Source organism: Hemitrygon akajei, chromosome 2, assembly GCF_048418815.1.
Source record: "Hemitrygon akajei chromosome 2, sHemAka1.3, whole genome shotgun sequence".
Lineage (NCBI taxonomy): Eukaryota > Metazoa > Chordata > Chondrichthyes > Myliobatiformes > Dasyatidae > Hemitrygon > Hemitrygon akajei.
The window spans coordinates 23,336,376-23,350,180 of NC_133125.1; the positions used below are offsets into that span (position 1 = coordinate 23,336,376).

The 13,805-nt window shown below is 38.8% G+C and overlaps 1 protein-coding gene across 1 annotated transcript in view; it reads right to left on the minus strand.

The window, feature by feature from the left end:
* Nucleotides 1-6,885, minus strand: part of reep5 (receptor accessory protein 5) — a 41,539-nt gene extending 34,654 nt beyond the window's left edge. The window contains exons 1-2 of the mRNA XM_073068564.1: nt 6,674-6,885; nt 6,016-6,109 (exon numbers count right to left, since the gene is read on the minus strand). Coding sequence (XP_072924665.1) covers nt 6,016-6,109; nt 6,674-6,791 — 212 coding nt within the window. The 5' untranslated portion in view covers nt 6,792-6,885. The remainder of the gene's footprint in view (nt 1-6,015; nt 6,110-6,673) is intronic.
* Between the last annotated feature and the right edge of the window lie 6,920 nt (nt 6,886-13,805).

Below are 13,805 nucleotides of genomic sequence, written 5' to 3' on the forward strand. Positions count from 1 at the left end.
GTGAAGAGTATATGGTTTCATCAAATGGTGCAGCCTGGGAGCACGGGGAATGTTTTGTCCTCTAAAAGCAGGTAGGATTTTTAATATTTATACTCACAAAGAAGGCTTAAAATGTAAAACTGTCCTTCTTTGAAGTCATTGTGTTGAAGTATATAGACAAGCAATTGAATCATCAAGCTATGGAAGGCTTAGAGCCAAGTGCTGGAAAATGGCATTGGTAAAGACAGGTACTAGAGAGTTGGCATGAACTGTGAGGGCTGAAGAGCTTATCTTTACACTGTGCAACTCTCCCACTCGTTTACTCTGGTAAGCAAAACATTCACTATTCAGTCATCTGGATGAATATGAAAAACATCTTCATATAAAAATGCAGATGAAGGGGAAGTGTCATTTTTAAAACTGCAAAATCTATTCATGTGTAACATTGTAGGCAATAAATAAATCTAGTTTTATAGGATTTTTAAATATAATCCTGTTTATGGAATATCAGCTCTATCAGACGACTCTTTAATCTTGGTTGCAACTCGACAGCGTTAAGTACTCTAATGACGTGAACCATGAGGAAACTGATAACAGATCACTTTAGCTACTCTTACGACCCGACACAAACTCTAATTAGAACCCATTTTACGTCCAATGAACAAACCGTACATTAAGCTCCTTTTCCCATGCCAGATATTTCAACATGCACTCATGTTTCAGGTGCTTAACTGCTGCACTATAAATATTTCTCATCACTCTGCCATAAAGAGGCATATTCCTTTTCAAAAAAAGTTGGAAAAGTTCACCTCTACGAGTAATATTTACACTTTCATGCTCCTGACAACTAAGTTAATACTTAGTTACTGCTACTATTACCAACATGCAGTAAGACCAGAAGTTTCTTATTTCCTATAGTGGTGTATATTCTATACCTCAGAAATTTTGGATTCTACCAAAATCTGCAAGACTGAATAAAAATTGCTGCAACAATTAACTTACAACTCTTAATTACTCGTATCCAATTCTGGTCACATAAATTTAGGGAAGATGTGAAGGGTTTGGAGTGGGTGTGGAAAAGATTTCATAGAATGGTTTCAAGGATTGAGGGACTTCAACTGCAAGATTAAGGTGGGATGCTTATTCCCCTTGTGTAAAAAAATGTTTATAGAGTTGTTGAAAGTAATGGTTGGTTTAGATAGAGGAAGTGACAGGAAACTATTCTTATTAATAGGTGATTCAAGGTTGTAGGGCCCAAATTTAAAGTTGTAGACAAGGCACAAAGAAAATCCTTTTTCTTAAAGAAACCCAAGAATCTATGATCTAAACATTGTTCTCAGTAAGGGAGGTGGAAACAGAATAAATTAGGACTTTTAAAAAAAATGAACTGTATGGGCACTCAAGGAAGAACAAGTTATAGTGTTGTGGAGAGATAGGTATTGGGACTGACTGAATTGCTCGGTTGTGAGCCAGAATACATACACTCAATAGGTGAAATAGGTTCCTTTCTGTACCATGGCAATTTTAATTGTGATTCTAGATACTATAATTCTGTCACTTTGCTTTATTAGATGAACAAGTCACATTAGGATATGGACTAGTGCTAAAGATATTATTTCAAATAGGCTCTTCACTCATGGCAAGACTATATATTCACTGCTGATAATAAATGTTAAGTAAAATAATACACATATAAATTGACCTAATGACTGAGTGGATAAAATATACCTACATAAATAGCCAAGACACCATTAGACCAGCGGGAAGCCAACTTTTCCTTTGGATTGTGCTGAGTTAGCCAAGGCAACAGTCTGCTAAGATTAGACTCGGTATCCTGGAAATAGGAAAGAGGATTGGTACAACTGCTGTGCCCACAACAGCAAGAAATTGCAGTGTTGTGGATACAGCTCTACACATAATGGGAACTCGCCTCCCCTCCACAGACTCCATACTTCTCAGTGCCTCAGTAAAGCAGCCAGCATAATCAAAGACCCTGCCCACCCCGGACATTCTGCCTTCTCCTTCCTCCCAATGGGCAGAAGATACAAAAGCCTGAAAGCATGTACCACCAGCCTCAAGGACAGCTTCTGCTCTGGTATTGTAAGACTTTTAAATGATTCCCTAGTACGACAAGATAAACTAACTCTTAACCTCATAATCTACATTGTATGAACTTGTCCTTCATTGTTTACCTCCAGTGTACTTTCTCTGTATCTGTTAACACTTTATTCTGCTTTATTGTTTTAACTTGTTCTACTCAATGCGTTGTGTAATTTGACCTGTATGAACAGAATGCAACAGTATGTACAGTTTCTCAGAACATGACAATAATAAACTAATTTTAATAAAAGTGTCCAATCTTGATAAGCAGCTTTTGTTGAAAAAAACTGGGTATCAGGTTAGCACCAAATAGGGGTGCTTATATGCCCACATTTAATTGCTTGCCAATACTCACAGCTAAGGATTTTTTAAAAAAATCACAAAAAAGCTAGCAGTGTAAAATACCGCAACAATGTCCACTCCCTTACTAGTGACTCTGAACCTATTTGCCTCATTGGATTACAATTGCATCCCGTATTATATGGGCTACACCCAAACAGGTTACTTCCAATTAATGATTTTTTAAAATCTAACCACAATGCAAGTAAATATCTTGTAGTACATCATTCCTACATTTCGACAAGGAGCAAAGAATAATAATATTTACTGCTAAAATAAATCTAGCTTAAAAGGAAGTCACACTGCCTGCAATGAATAGGCTATATGGCCCACAGTCTGAGAGCCACTGCCCAGAAAACCTACATCCTAATATGTTTCACTGTGATCTAGAATGGAAAACATACATTCTGAGTTCTTCATTAGTCTCTGTTTGAAATATGGAATACATCATTATGATCTCATTGAAACCTATCAAGTATTGACTCAGAATACAAGGATGCCCCTACAGATCAAAGATGAGGAGGAATTTCTTTAGCTAGAGGGAGGTGAATCTGTGCAACTCTTTGTCATAGATGGCTGTGGCGGCCAAGTCATTAGGTATACAAAGCAGAAATCAATAATTTCTTGATTAATAATGGAAAAGCCAGGAGAATAAAATTGAGAGGGATAATAAATAATCCATGATTAAATGATGGAGCTAACCCGACGGGCTGAATAGCTCAATTCTGTTCCTACGTCTTATGGTTGTTGAATGTTCAGATAACTTAGCAAGTAAACAGCTAAAAATATACAAGCAAACCTTTGCACTTCTCTGCTAGACCATGAGTGACCTTGATCAAAATCATGTGAGAGCCATGCTATCAATCATGTTCTGCTGTGAAAATGGCCTAAAGTATGGAGAGCAAAATAGCAAAAGGGAAAATTTCTATAGCAAAGGTGAATAGCAGAATAACTGAATAGCTGAAAGATCAAAATAACATTGTGTGAGTTTGCTTCAGTTATTTTAATAATAAGACAAATATTATTCCTATCTAATTTCACATACATAACAACTGAAATATATTTGAAAAACTACACTTTTTGGTAAACTAATGCACCCAAAGAATCACATATTTAGTATTTTCAAACTATTTTACTGTTTATTAATCTCACCCATAATTGTAGATACATGATTTATGCTTCAAATTGCCATTGTACGCATTATCTTAAAACAACACACACAAAATGCTGGTGGAATGCAGCAGGCCAGGCAGCATCTATTAGGAAGAAGCACTGTCGACATTTTGGGCCGAGACCCTTCATCAGGACAGTTGTTTGAATTTCCAGCATCTGCAGATTTCCTCGTGTATGCATTATCTTAATGCATTTATCTCTATTAGTAGGTCATCCAGACTACTTGCCACAAGAACATAAATGACATAGAAATAAATTCTATAAAATAATTAATTTCAGAAGGTAAAAGATTTCAGAAACATATTTGGGGGAAGGTTTTCAGATGACCTACATTAATTTTAGTTAAAAACAGATAGTGTGATGTTCCACAGATATGACAGCAGTCTGCTTCTCATCAGGGCCCATTCAATATGCCTTTTGATAAAGAGCTACCTTTAAGTACATCACATGACATAACATCATAAATTTTTAAAATGCATTATGTCATCATCTGCATGATTAAAACATTGGTTTTCCCACCTCCTGTAATCCTCTAGAATTTCAACATCTGTTTGAAGGTCACAAATCTCTTTACAGTTTTCATTTTATTCCAAAACAAAAGCACTAATCTTGCCACCCTCCTTGCAGTCTGCAACTCCCTACTTTTGAGCAATCTCCATTAGCTACACACTATGTTTGCCAGGCTGCTGTACAAAATAATAATCGCTTTCCCAGTTCTGACAAAAGGTATTGGACACAGAATGTTAATGCTGCTTCTGTTTTGAGAAATGTTACCTGACCTGAGTGTTTCTAGCATTTTGGTCTTTTTTTTTCTTTGCACGTTGGATGTTCAAAGGTTTTCTTTTGTTTTTATGGGCTCTATTGGGTTTTTTTGTTCTGTGGCTGGCTGAAAGGAGATGAATCTCAAATGTGGTATAAAGTATACATACTTTGAACTTTATGTAGATCTCCAGCATTTGCAGGGAGTCTTTGATTTTCACTTTGTATATAGTGTTTTGGGTGCTCTAGTTTATTTTGAAAATACAATGGATTCCAGTTAGTTGGGCTTCTGATTAATCAGGGTAGCCACTTATTTGGGACAACCTTTAAAGAACAAAAACCAATCAAGAAAACAGCCAGGATTACTTTTATTTATTTGGGACACTAAGCCCCTTAATTGGGCAGGAGACTGTTGCTAAACAGTTTCTAACTAGTGTCAGTCACATGCACTTGTATGGCCGTTTGACACCACACCATGCTTAGAGTGAACAGTTTTTAAAATAGTGCCAGCTGCATGCACTTGTGTTCAATATTGATTTTGTTCATTTGCTGCCAATCAAAAGAACACACAGTATACACTGAATGAATTCCTCTGTTGATAACTATTAGGAACAAATACACAGTTTTATATAATACAGTAGTAGTTTAACTACTGTACTATATAAAACTGTTCTAATTTTAATTTAAAATACATAATTTGTTATTTAATTAAATTGGTAGTTTGTCTTTTTCATAACCTTTTAACTATTTCCATGAAACTTCTAATTGGGGCAGCTGCTTTAATTGGGCCAAAATGTAATTGGAATCCACTGTATATCAAGCTCTTCAAATAGTTCAGTACTAAATGCAAATCTTTCACATTACATTGAAGCTAGAAAGATCAATTTCTACCCTGGGATGAATTTGATATAGTGGACAGTGGGACTACGATTACATTGAGTAATCCAGGTGAGGACACTTCTGAGTACCAGGAACTGCAGGATGTGAACAATCAAGTGCAGAACTGATTTAGGTTACGGCGACTGCAACAAGATCAAGGTTAGCACAGTGGAGAGGCGATCCCCCTATTACAGAAGGTTCGCTTTTCTAGAAAGCGGCCTATATCGCTATTTCACATAACGCAAAGCAGCGCCATCTGCGCATGTGTCAAGAAATACAAACTGGAAAAAAATATCGTTTGGATTTACTTACTTCCTACAGAAATATGACAATTCCGTAACGGCAAATTTCTATAACCCAGGGGCTGCCTGTATATGTTAACTAGACAAACAGGCAAGAGATCGATGGACAATTGACACTTGTGGAATGGTATACAATCATGATTTAATAACTTTAAAGAATAAAGTATAATAAGGGTACTGAATGTAACATACATTTTAGAATATAATGTGTTCATTTTAAGAAGAAATGGGGGCACGATTACCCATAAACAGAAAACTATTAAATACAAATTTAGTACAACATCCTGCCAAATTATTCCACAATTCACAAAATGTCTCGGTATTTAAATATGCGGGCCATTCCCTTTTCACAAACTATTAATTCAAACTGCAAAGAGTAACGACATAGCGTCAGTTCCACGTAGGTGAACAGGCCAGCCCTGAATCGCTAATAGAGATTAAAAACTTTACAGATTCAGATTATAATAAAGCGGATGTCACTTACGATACATAAGCGGGGTAAACGAATCCGATCAAGTTGCAAAGTAAAGATGCTGCATAGCCGATTACAAGGTAAATGGAAATCAATCCTATGAAGCCTGTGAAAATAAACCGAAACACTGTAACACGGGGCACATTAACGGCTTCTTACCTATATCAAAGGGAACCAGTTCAGCAACAGGGCGGAGGCAGGGTATTGTTTACCCGTCTGAGCCCGTTTTCCCAGCAGATGTCGGTAACAGACCCAAAGTAACAGTAGCAAATATTCTAGTTTTACATAACGAATCTTTCCACTGTAGTTTTTGACATCAGCGAGTTGGCATATAAAAATAACACTGCCAGCGACAGGATATTATGCATTAACCTGAAATGGCCACTTCGCCGTGTTAAATTACGGCAAAAAATATGAATAGACGTCACTTCGTTTATAGAAATATTCACTATTTGCACGATGCAAACTATGGTGATTCACATTCCCGATCGGGACACGTTGTACAATAAAGTACAAAATCAACTGAACTATAATCGGACACTGATTTTACAAATTATATATTTAAATAGCATATAGTTGATGTGCTGTTTCAAAGCAGAGTATCTGTTACCAGCAAAAGGGTGTTGGAAATAAACGCAGCACGGGTCGCCTCCACCCTACGCTGACTCACCCAGAGCGATGTAAGTTCTTTTAATTCCCGTCTTGCTTTCGATTTTCCCCAAAACATCTGACAACAGATTTTTCTCCTTGAGGAAATTATCCAGGCGCTGCATAATGGAAGCTGCCATGACTTTCGCTGGTTCACTCAGTGTTCGCAGGTTGCAACACTGATCTCAAACACTGCGACTGCGAATGTCTGCAGCAGTCAGGGCGGGGCGCGGGGACGCGTCGCCGATTTCTTCCTCCGCGCCGTCTGTCCGAGGACGTCAAAACCTGTACGTCACAATACCCCCGGCCCCGGCTTTCTCTCCCACAGCGGGGGCAAAGGAAACCAGAAGGCATACTTTCCAGTAGCTTCTTTCAAACATGAACATCCATATTTGTTTATATACTCGGCTTCCTAACTTCTGCGTAAATGTTTATACATTCTTAATTTTCCGTGACCATGTTTATGTAACAAAGTTGCCACACTTGTGATTTCAGGCCTGGTTCTTGACTACCATGGTAGAAAAAAAGACTCACAGCATCTTGTTTCTCTGGTCGTTAAGTCTTAATTTACAAGATTCACTTTGAAAATATTCAACAATACAGCAACGATTTGAAGAGAGGATGGTAGTAATGGATCTAATTGAAGCAAGAAAAAGACGTTGGCACAGTAATGCATGGGATTTGTGCTTGGCTATCATTTTGTAGGGAACCTGCGACGCTTAAATTCAGACCAATTAATTTACATAAAGTTACATTCCCACTCTTACCATAATCTGGAGAAGGCCACCAACTCTCAAAATTGCCTGGATTTCTTCTTTATCTTTGGGAGAAAAGGTGCATCAGCTTGGATGTGGCCAATGGGGAAGAAAGAACTGTTGTTAATTCTGTGGTACCACAGTATGTCAGCTATATGCTACTTAAAACGTTAAAATGTAAGAAAAACTCACAGTTTCAGTTTCAAGAACTATCAGATCCTCAACCATGCAGACTTGATGGGAGGTAACTTGCAAAATTTCTCTCTATTATACCAAGTTAAGAGAAATAATAATAATCCATTCAAACAATAATCGGAGCAGGCAGCCATCAGAGATTCTGCTGATGCTGGAAATCCAGAGTAACACACACAAAATGGTGGAGAAACTCAACATGTTCAGGCAGCATCTCTGGAGAGGAATAAACAGTGGATATTTTGGGCTGAGACCTTTCATCAGGACAAAATTTCTCCAGCATTTTAGCTATCAATTTCTTTTCCAACTTGACTTTCTGAGCTCAAAAGATATTCTTCACCCTTGAAAATTAAAAGCTGTAAACTGATAGTCATCTTGGATAAGGGGAACATATTCTTACTGTACATGTCATTAACTGTCCTAATAGAAGGTTGTTCATTACAGTATAGTGGCTTTTTGGCCACACTGATCTTTTAACATACTCCGGGATCATTCTAATCTTTGCCTTCTCCATTTTTCTTGTGTCTATGTGCCTTACTGAGTCTCACAAATGTCCCTAACGTATCTGCCTCCACCACCACCACTGGCAGCATATTCTATGCATCCACCTCTCTTTGTGTAAAAAACTAACCTCTGACATCTCCCTTATACTTACTAACAATCACATTAAAATTATGCCCCCTAGTACTGGCCATTTCTGCACTGAGGAAAAGTCTCTGACTGTCCACTCTATCTGTGCCTCATATTATACACCTCCTTTAAGTCTCTTCCTCCTTTGCTCCAACAAGAAAAGCCGGTGGGGGGGGGGGGGGGGGTCACTCAGTTGATCCTGATAAGGTATGCTCTCTAATCCAGGCAGCGTCCTGGTAAATCTCCTGTGCACCCTCACTAAAAATTCCTAATGAGGCGATCAGAACTGAACGTAATATTCCAAGTGTGGTCTATCTGGAGTTTTATAGAGCTGTAACATCACTTTGAACTCAATCCCTTGATTAATGAAGCCCAACGCATCATACATCTGCTTAACCGCCCCATCACCTGCACGTTAACTTTGAAGGATCTGTGGACGTGGACCCCAAGCTCCATTTGTACCTCCACATTGTTAGGAACCCTGTACTCTGTCTTCAACTTCAACCTTCCAAAATGTATCACTTTGTACTTTTCCAGATTGAACTCCATCTGCCTCTCTCAACCCAGCTCTGCATCCTCTTAATGTCCAGTTGTAACCTACACCAACCTTCTCCACTGTCTACAACACCATCAACTGTTATGGCATCAGCGGACTTAATAACCTACCCTTCCACTTCCTCATGCAAGTCTTCTATAAAAATCACAAAGACCAGGGGCTGCAGAACAGATCCCCGCAGAACACCACTGGTCGCCGATCTCCAGACAGAATACGCGCCATCTGATACAGTACTACCTGCTTCCTTCAGTGAGCACGCCAATTCTGAATTCACACAGCCAAGTTTCCCTCAATCCCATGCTTCCTGACTTTCTCAATGAGCCTGCCATGGGGAATCTTGTTGAACGTGTTACTGAAATCCAAATACACCACACCCACTGCTCTGCCTTCATTAATTTGTTTTGGCTCTTACTTGAAGAATTCAATTAGGCTCATGAAGTATGACCTGCCCCTCACAAAGCTATGCTGACTATTACTAATCAGATTGTGCAAATGCTCGTAAATCATGTCCCTAAGCATCTTCTCCAATAATTTGCCCATCACTATGTAAGACTCACTGGTCTATAATTCCCAGGGTTATCCCTACTCACTTTCTTGAACAAAGGAGTAACATTTGCCATCCTCCAACCTCTGGTACTCCTCATGTGGCCAGCGAGGACATAAAGATCATCACCAAAGGCACAGCAATATTTTCCCTTGCTTGCTGGGATGCTATGTTCTGTATAGTCCTGGGGACTTTATCTATCTTAATGTTCCTCAAAAGTTCCAACACATTCTCTTTCTTAACATTGACATGTTTCAGCATATCAACCTCTTTTACACTGTCCTTGCATTCATCAAGGTCCCTCTCCCTGGTGAATACTGAAGCAAAGTATTCATTAGGACCTCCTCTACTCCAGGCACGTGTTTTCTCTTTTATTATTGATCAGCCCTATGTTCATCCTTCTGTTCTTCACATATGTGTTCTCAGCTTAGTGGTTTCCTTAATCCTACTTGCCAAGGCCTTCTCATATCCGCTTTTACAGTAGATCTCCTACCGCTCCTTAAGCTACTTCCTGGCTATCTCATATCTCTCATGATTCCTCACTAAAGTTTAATTCTTCCTCTTGCTTAGTTGTTCCACATTTCTTGTCAACCACAGTTCCTACCATCCTTTCCCTGCCCCAAAAGGACAAACCTATCCAGAACCCCCAGTAAATGCTCCCTAAACAACTTCCACAATGCTGTTGTGCATTTCCCTGAGTACACCTGTTCCCAATTTATGCTCCAAAATTTCTGACTAATAAAATAATAATTCACCCTCTCTCAATTAAATACTTTTACATACCATCTTCTCCCATCCCTGTCCAACATTATGGTAAAGGCCTGGAAGTTGTAGTCACCGTTTCTGGAATGTAACCCACTGAGAGATCTGTCACCTGAGCTAGTTCATTGCTTGATCCAGTATGGCCTTTCCTCTAGTCAGCTTGTCCATATAGTATGTCAGGAATCTGTCCTGGGCACAGCTAACAAATTCCACCTCATCGAAAACTTTTGCATTAAGAAGGTGTCAATCAATTTTAGGGAAGTACTAAGGAGATGACAATCAGAATCAAAGTCAGGTTTATCATGAACTTAGTTGTTTTGTGGCAGTGGTACAGTGTAATACATACAAAGTTAGTATAAATAAGAATAATATATATTGTGATTGATATATATATACATACATGCTATATATATTACATAGTTGCTAGCATGCCTTCTTCATAATTGCATCAATTTGCTGAGCCTTGGATATATCTTCGGATTTGTGTATGCAGGTATATATTAAAGAGTAAAATAGTTAAACTAGTGTTCATGGGTTCATAGACCATTCAGAAATCTGATGATGGAGAGTAAGCAGCTGTTCCTGAACAATTATGTGTGTGTCTTCAGGCTCCTGTATCTCTGCCTCCTCCCTGATGGTAGTAATGAGAAGAGCGCAATTCCTGGAAGGCGAGGGTCCTTAAAGATAGATGTTGCACTCAAGTTGTCACCTATTAAAGATGTCTTTGATAGTGGTGTGGCTAGTGTCCACAGAGGAGCAGGCTGTGTTTACAATTATTCCAATCCTTTGTATTGGTGCCTCCATACCAGACAGATGGTGATGCTAATCAGTCAGAATTCTCTCCATGGAGAAATTTGCTAGAGTTTTTGATGACTTATGAAATCTCCTGAAACTCCTAATGAAATATAGCTGTTGGCTATATTTGTGTCATTTGACCTGTAGCTAGCCAAGCACGCATACCTTAGGTGCACCTGTATTGATTGTCAGTGAGGTGTAATCAATACAGTATTAGATAAGTACTAAAGAAGTGCCAATCAATTTTATGTAAGTTACAAGTAGGTGCCAATCTCTAATGGGGAAATAGAATTTTCATTGGTAACCTTCCTTTATGAGTATTCTCAAAGAATAGAATTTTACAGCACAGAAGAAAATTACAGAGAATTATACAAAACTGAATCCATCATTGTTTCCTTAAACTAAGAAAGCTATATTACATTTTAGATGCAGCATGGTTTTCTGTGTGGCAATGAATTTCATATTTATAACACAGGTCAAATGTTATAAATTTTTGTCACGCTAGAAGGTCATGTTGCAGGAAAAGAATCGGCTTACTGGTAAATGGACTGGTGGATTTTAAGGTGATGTATGTATGATGTATTAATCCCCTGTTAAAACCCCTAAGTCTCCTCTGCTCCAGAGAAAACAACAGTCTATGTAATCTCTCTTCATTGCTGAAGTTCTCCTGTGTTGTCGCATTTTCAGAAGTCTCTGTAGCCTCACTGCCACCAATTCTTTTTTCTTCACTATGATGATCAGAACTGAATACAAAACCTGAAATATAATTAAGACATGTTTCTTTTACCATTTTGGTATAAGCTTTCTCTACTTTAACTAATAAAGGAATGTATCCCATACCTGCTCTTAGCTCTCTTTTTCTGGATATGCATTCCATGATATGCATCTTTTCAGCTAATTACACAAAATCCAACCATTTATAGTGACATCTTTAAATATATTCAAAGCTGAAATAGATTATTTTTTAACTCAATAGGGGAGTCAAGTGTTATGGTAAACAGATAGGAAAATGGAGCTGAGGCCAAGATCAGATCCTCACTTATCTCACTGAATGGTGCAGAAAGCTCAAAGGACTGTAAGTCCAGTCTTATCCCTATTTTTATGTTCCTGTTATAGCCTGTATTATTCACTATTTATCCTTCCCTCTTTACTGTATAATAATAGTAATAAACATAAAGTACTATTAATGTAAACACGAGGAAATCTGCAGATGCTGGAAATTCAAGCAACACACAGAAAATGCTGGTGGAACGCAGCAGGCCAGGCAGCATCTTTAGGAAGAAGTACAGTTGACGTTTCAGGCCGAGACCCTTCGTCAGGACTAACTGAAAGAAGAGATAGTAAGAGATTTGAAAGTGGGAGGGGGAGGAGGAGATCTGAAATGATAGAAGACAGAAGGGGTAGCCTCCAACCTGATGGCATGAACATTGATTTCTCTAACTTCCATTAATGCCCCTCCTCCCGTTCTTACCCCATCCCTTATTTATCTATCTATCTATCTATTTATTTATCCATCCCTTTTTTCTTTTTCTCTCTCTGCTCCTCTCACAATCGCTCTCCATCTCCCTCTGCTGCTCCCCTCCCCCTTTCTTTCTCCCTAGGCCTCCCGTCCCATGATCCTTTCCCTGCTCCAGCTGTGTATCCCTTTTGCCAATCAACTTTCCAGCTCTTAGCTTCATCCCTCCCCCTCCTGTCTTCTCCTATCATTTTGCATTTCCCCCTCCCCCTCCCACTTTCAAATCTCTTACTATCTCTTCTTTCAGTTAGTCCTGACGAAGGGTATTAGCTCGAAACAGTGACTGTACTTCTTCCTATAGAAGCTGTCTGGCCTGCTGCGTTCCACCAGCATTTTGTGTGTGTACTATTAATGTGTTACTTTTCAGGAGTCTTGTAAGTTTCTTACAAGTTTCACCCTGACTTAACTACCAATGTGGATACCGCACTGGCTTGCTTTTCCACCTTCTTGCACACGTTTCCTAATACACACTTTGCTAAATTTATTTTATTCAGTTTGGCCTTCATCAGCCATTCTTTTGGATTACTGCCTGTTGCTGTAGTTCCTCCCAGTGTTGGGATTGGAACTGTTTTATTATTGTCACATGCACTGAGGTGTGGTGAGAAGCTTGCCTTATATGCTGTTCATGTAGATCAGTTCATTATGTAGTAAATTGAGGTAATACAAGGTAAAACAATAACAGAATGCAGAATAAAGTAACACAGGAAGCGCAGTTCAGCGAAACAATAAGGTGCAAGGTCATAACAAGGTAGATTGTGAGGTCAAGATTCCATCTTATTGTATTAGGTAACTATTCAATAGTCTTATAACAGAGGGACAGAAGCTGTTGAGCCTGGAGGTACCTGCTTTTGTACCTTCTGCCCAATGGGAGAGGAGAAAAGAGACACTGCCCAGATGGGACTTTTGATTATGCTGGCAGCACAAAATATAGGCAGAGTCCATGGAGGGGAGGTTGGTTTCCATGATGAGCTGAGCTGTGTACACAACTTGGCATTTTCTTGCAGAAGCAGGCACAGCGGTTGCCGCCAGGCTGTGATGCTTCAGAATCTGAGTCTAAGTCGAAGGAGATAAAGATATTTGATTTAGTCAAAATGGTGTTAACAATTGTGGATGTACAGTGCTGGAAATCCGACTGAAGTCAAAGTCAAGTTTAATGTTCACAAATGCATGTATGCGTCAGTGCAATGAAAAGCTTACTCACAGTAGTATCACAGGCACATGGATACACATATTTATACGAAAAAAACAAATTAAGCATACATTATACATAGCTGTTCAAGAAAAAAACACATTTAGAACAAAAAAAAAAGTAAAGTTCATTGTAGTGCAAAGTGGTGATGGTGTTGCTAAACTTCCAGTAAGATGGTGGCATGCTCGGATGCAACAGCCACTCCGGGTCCAATC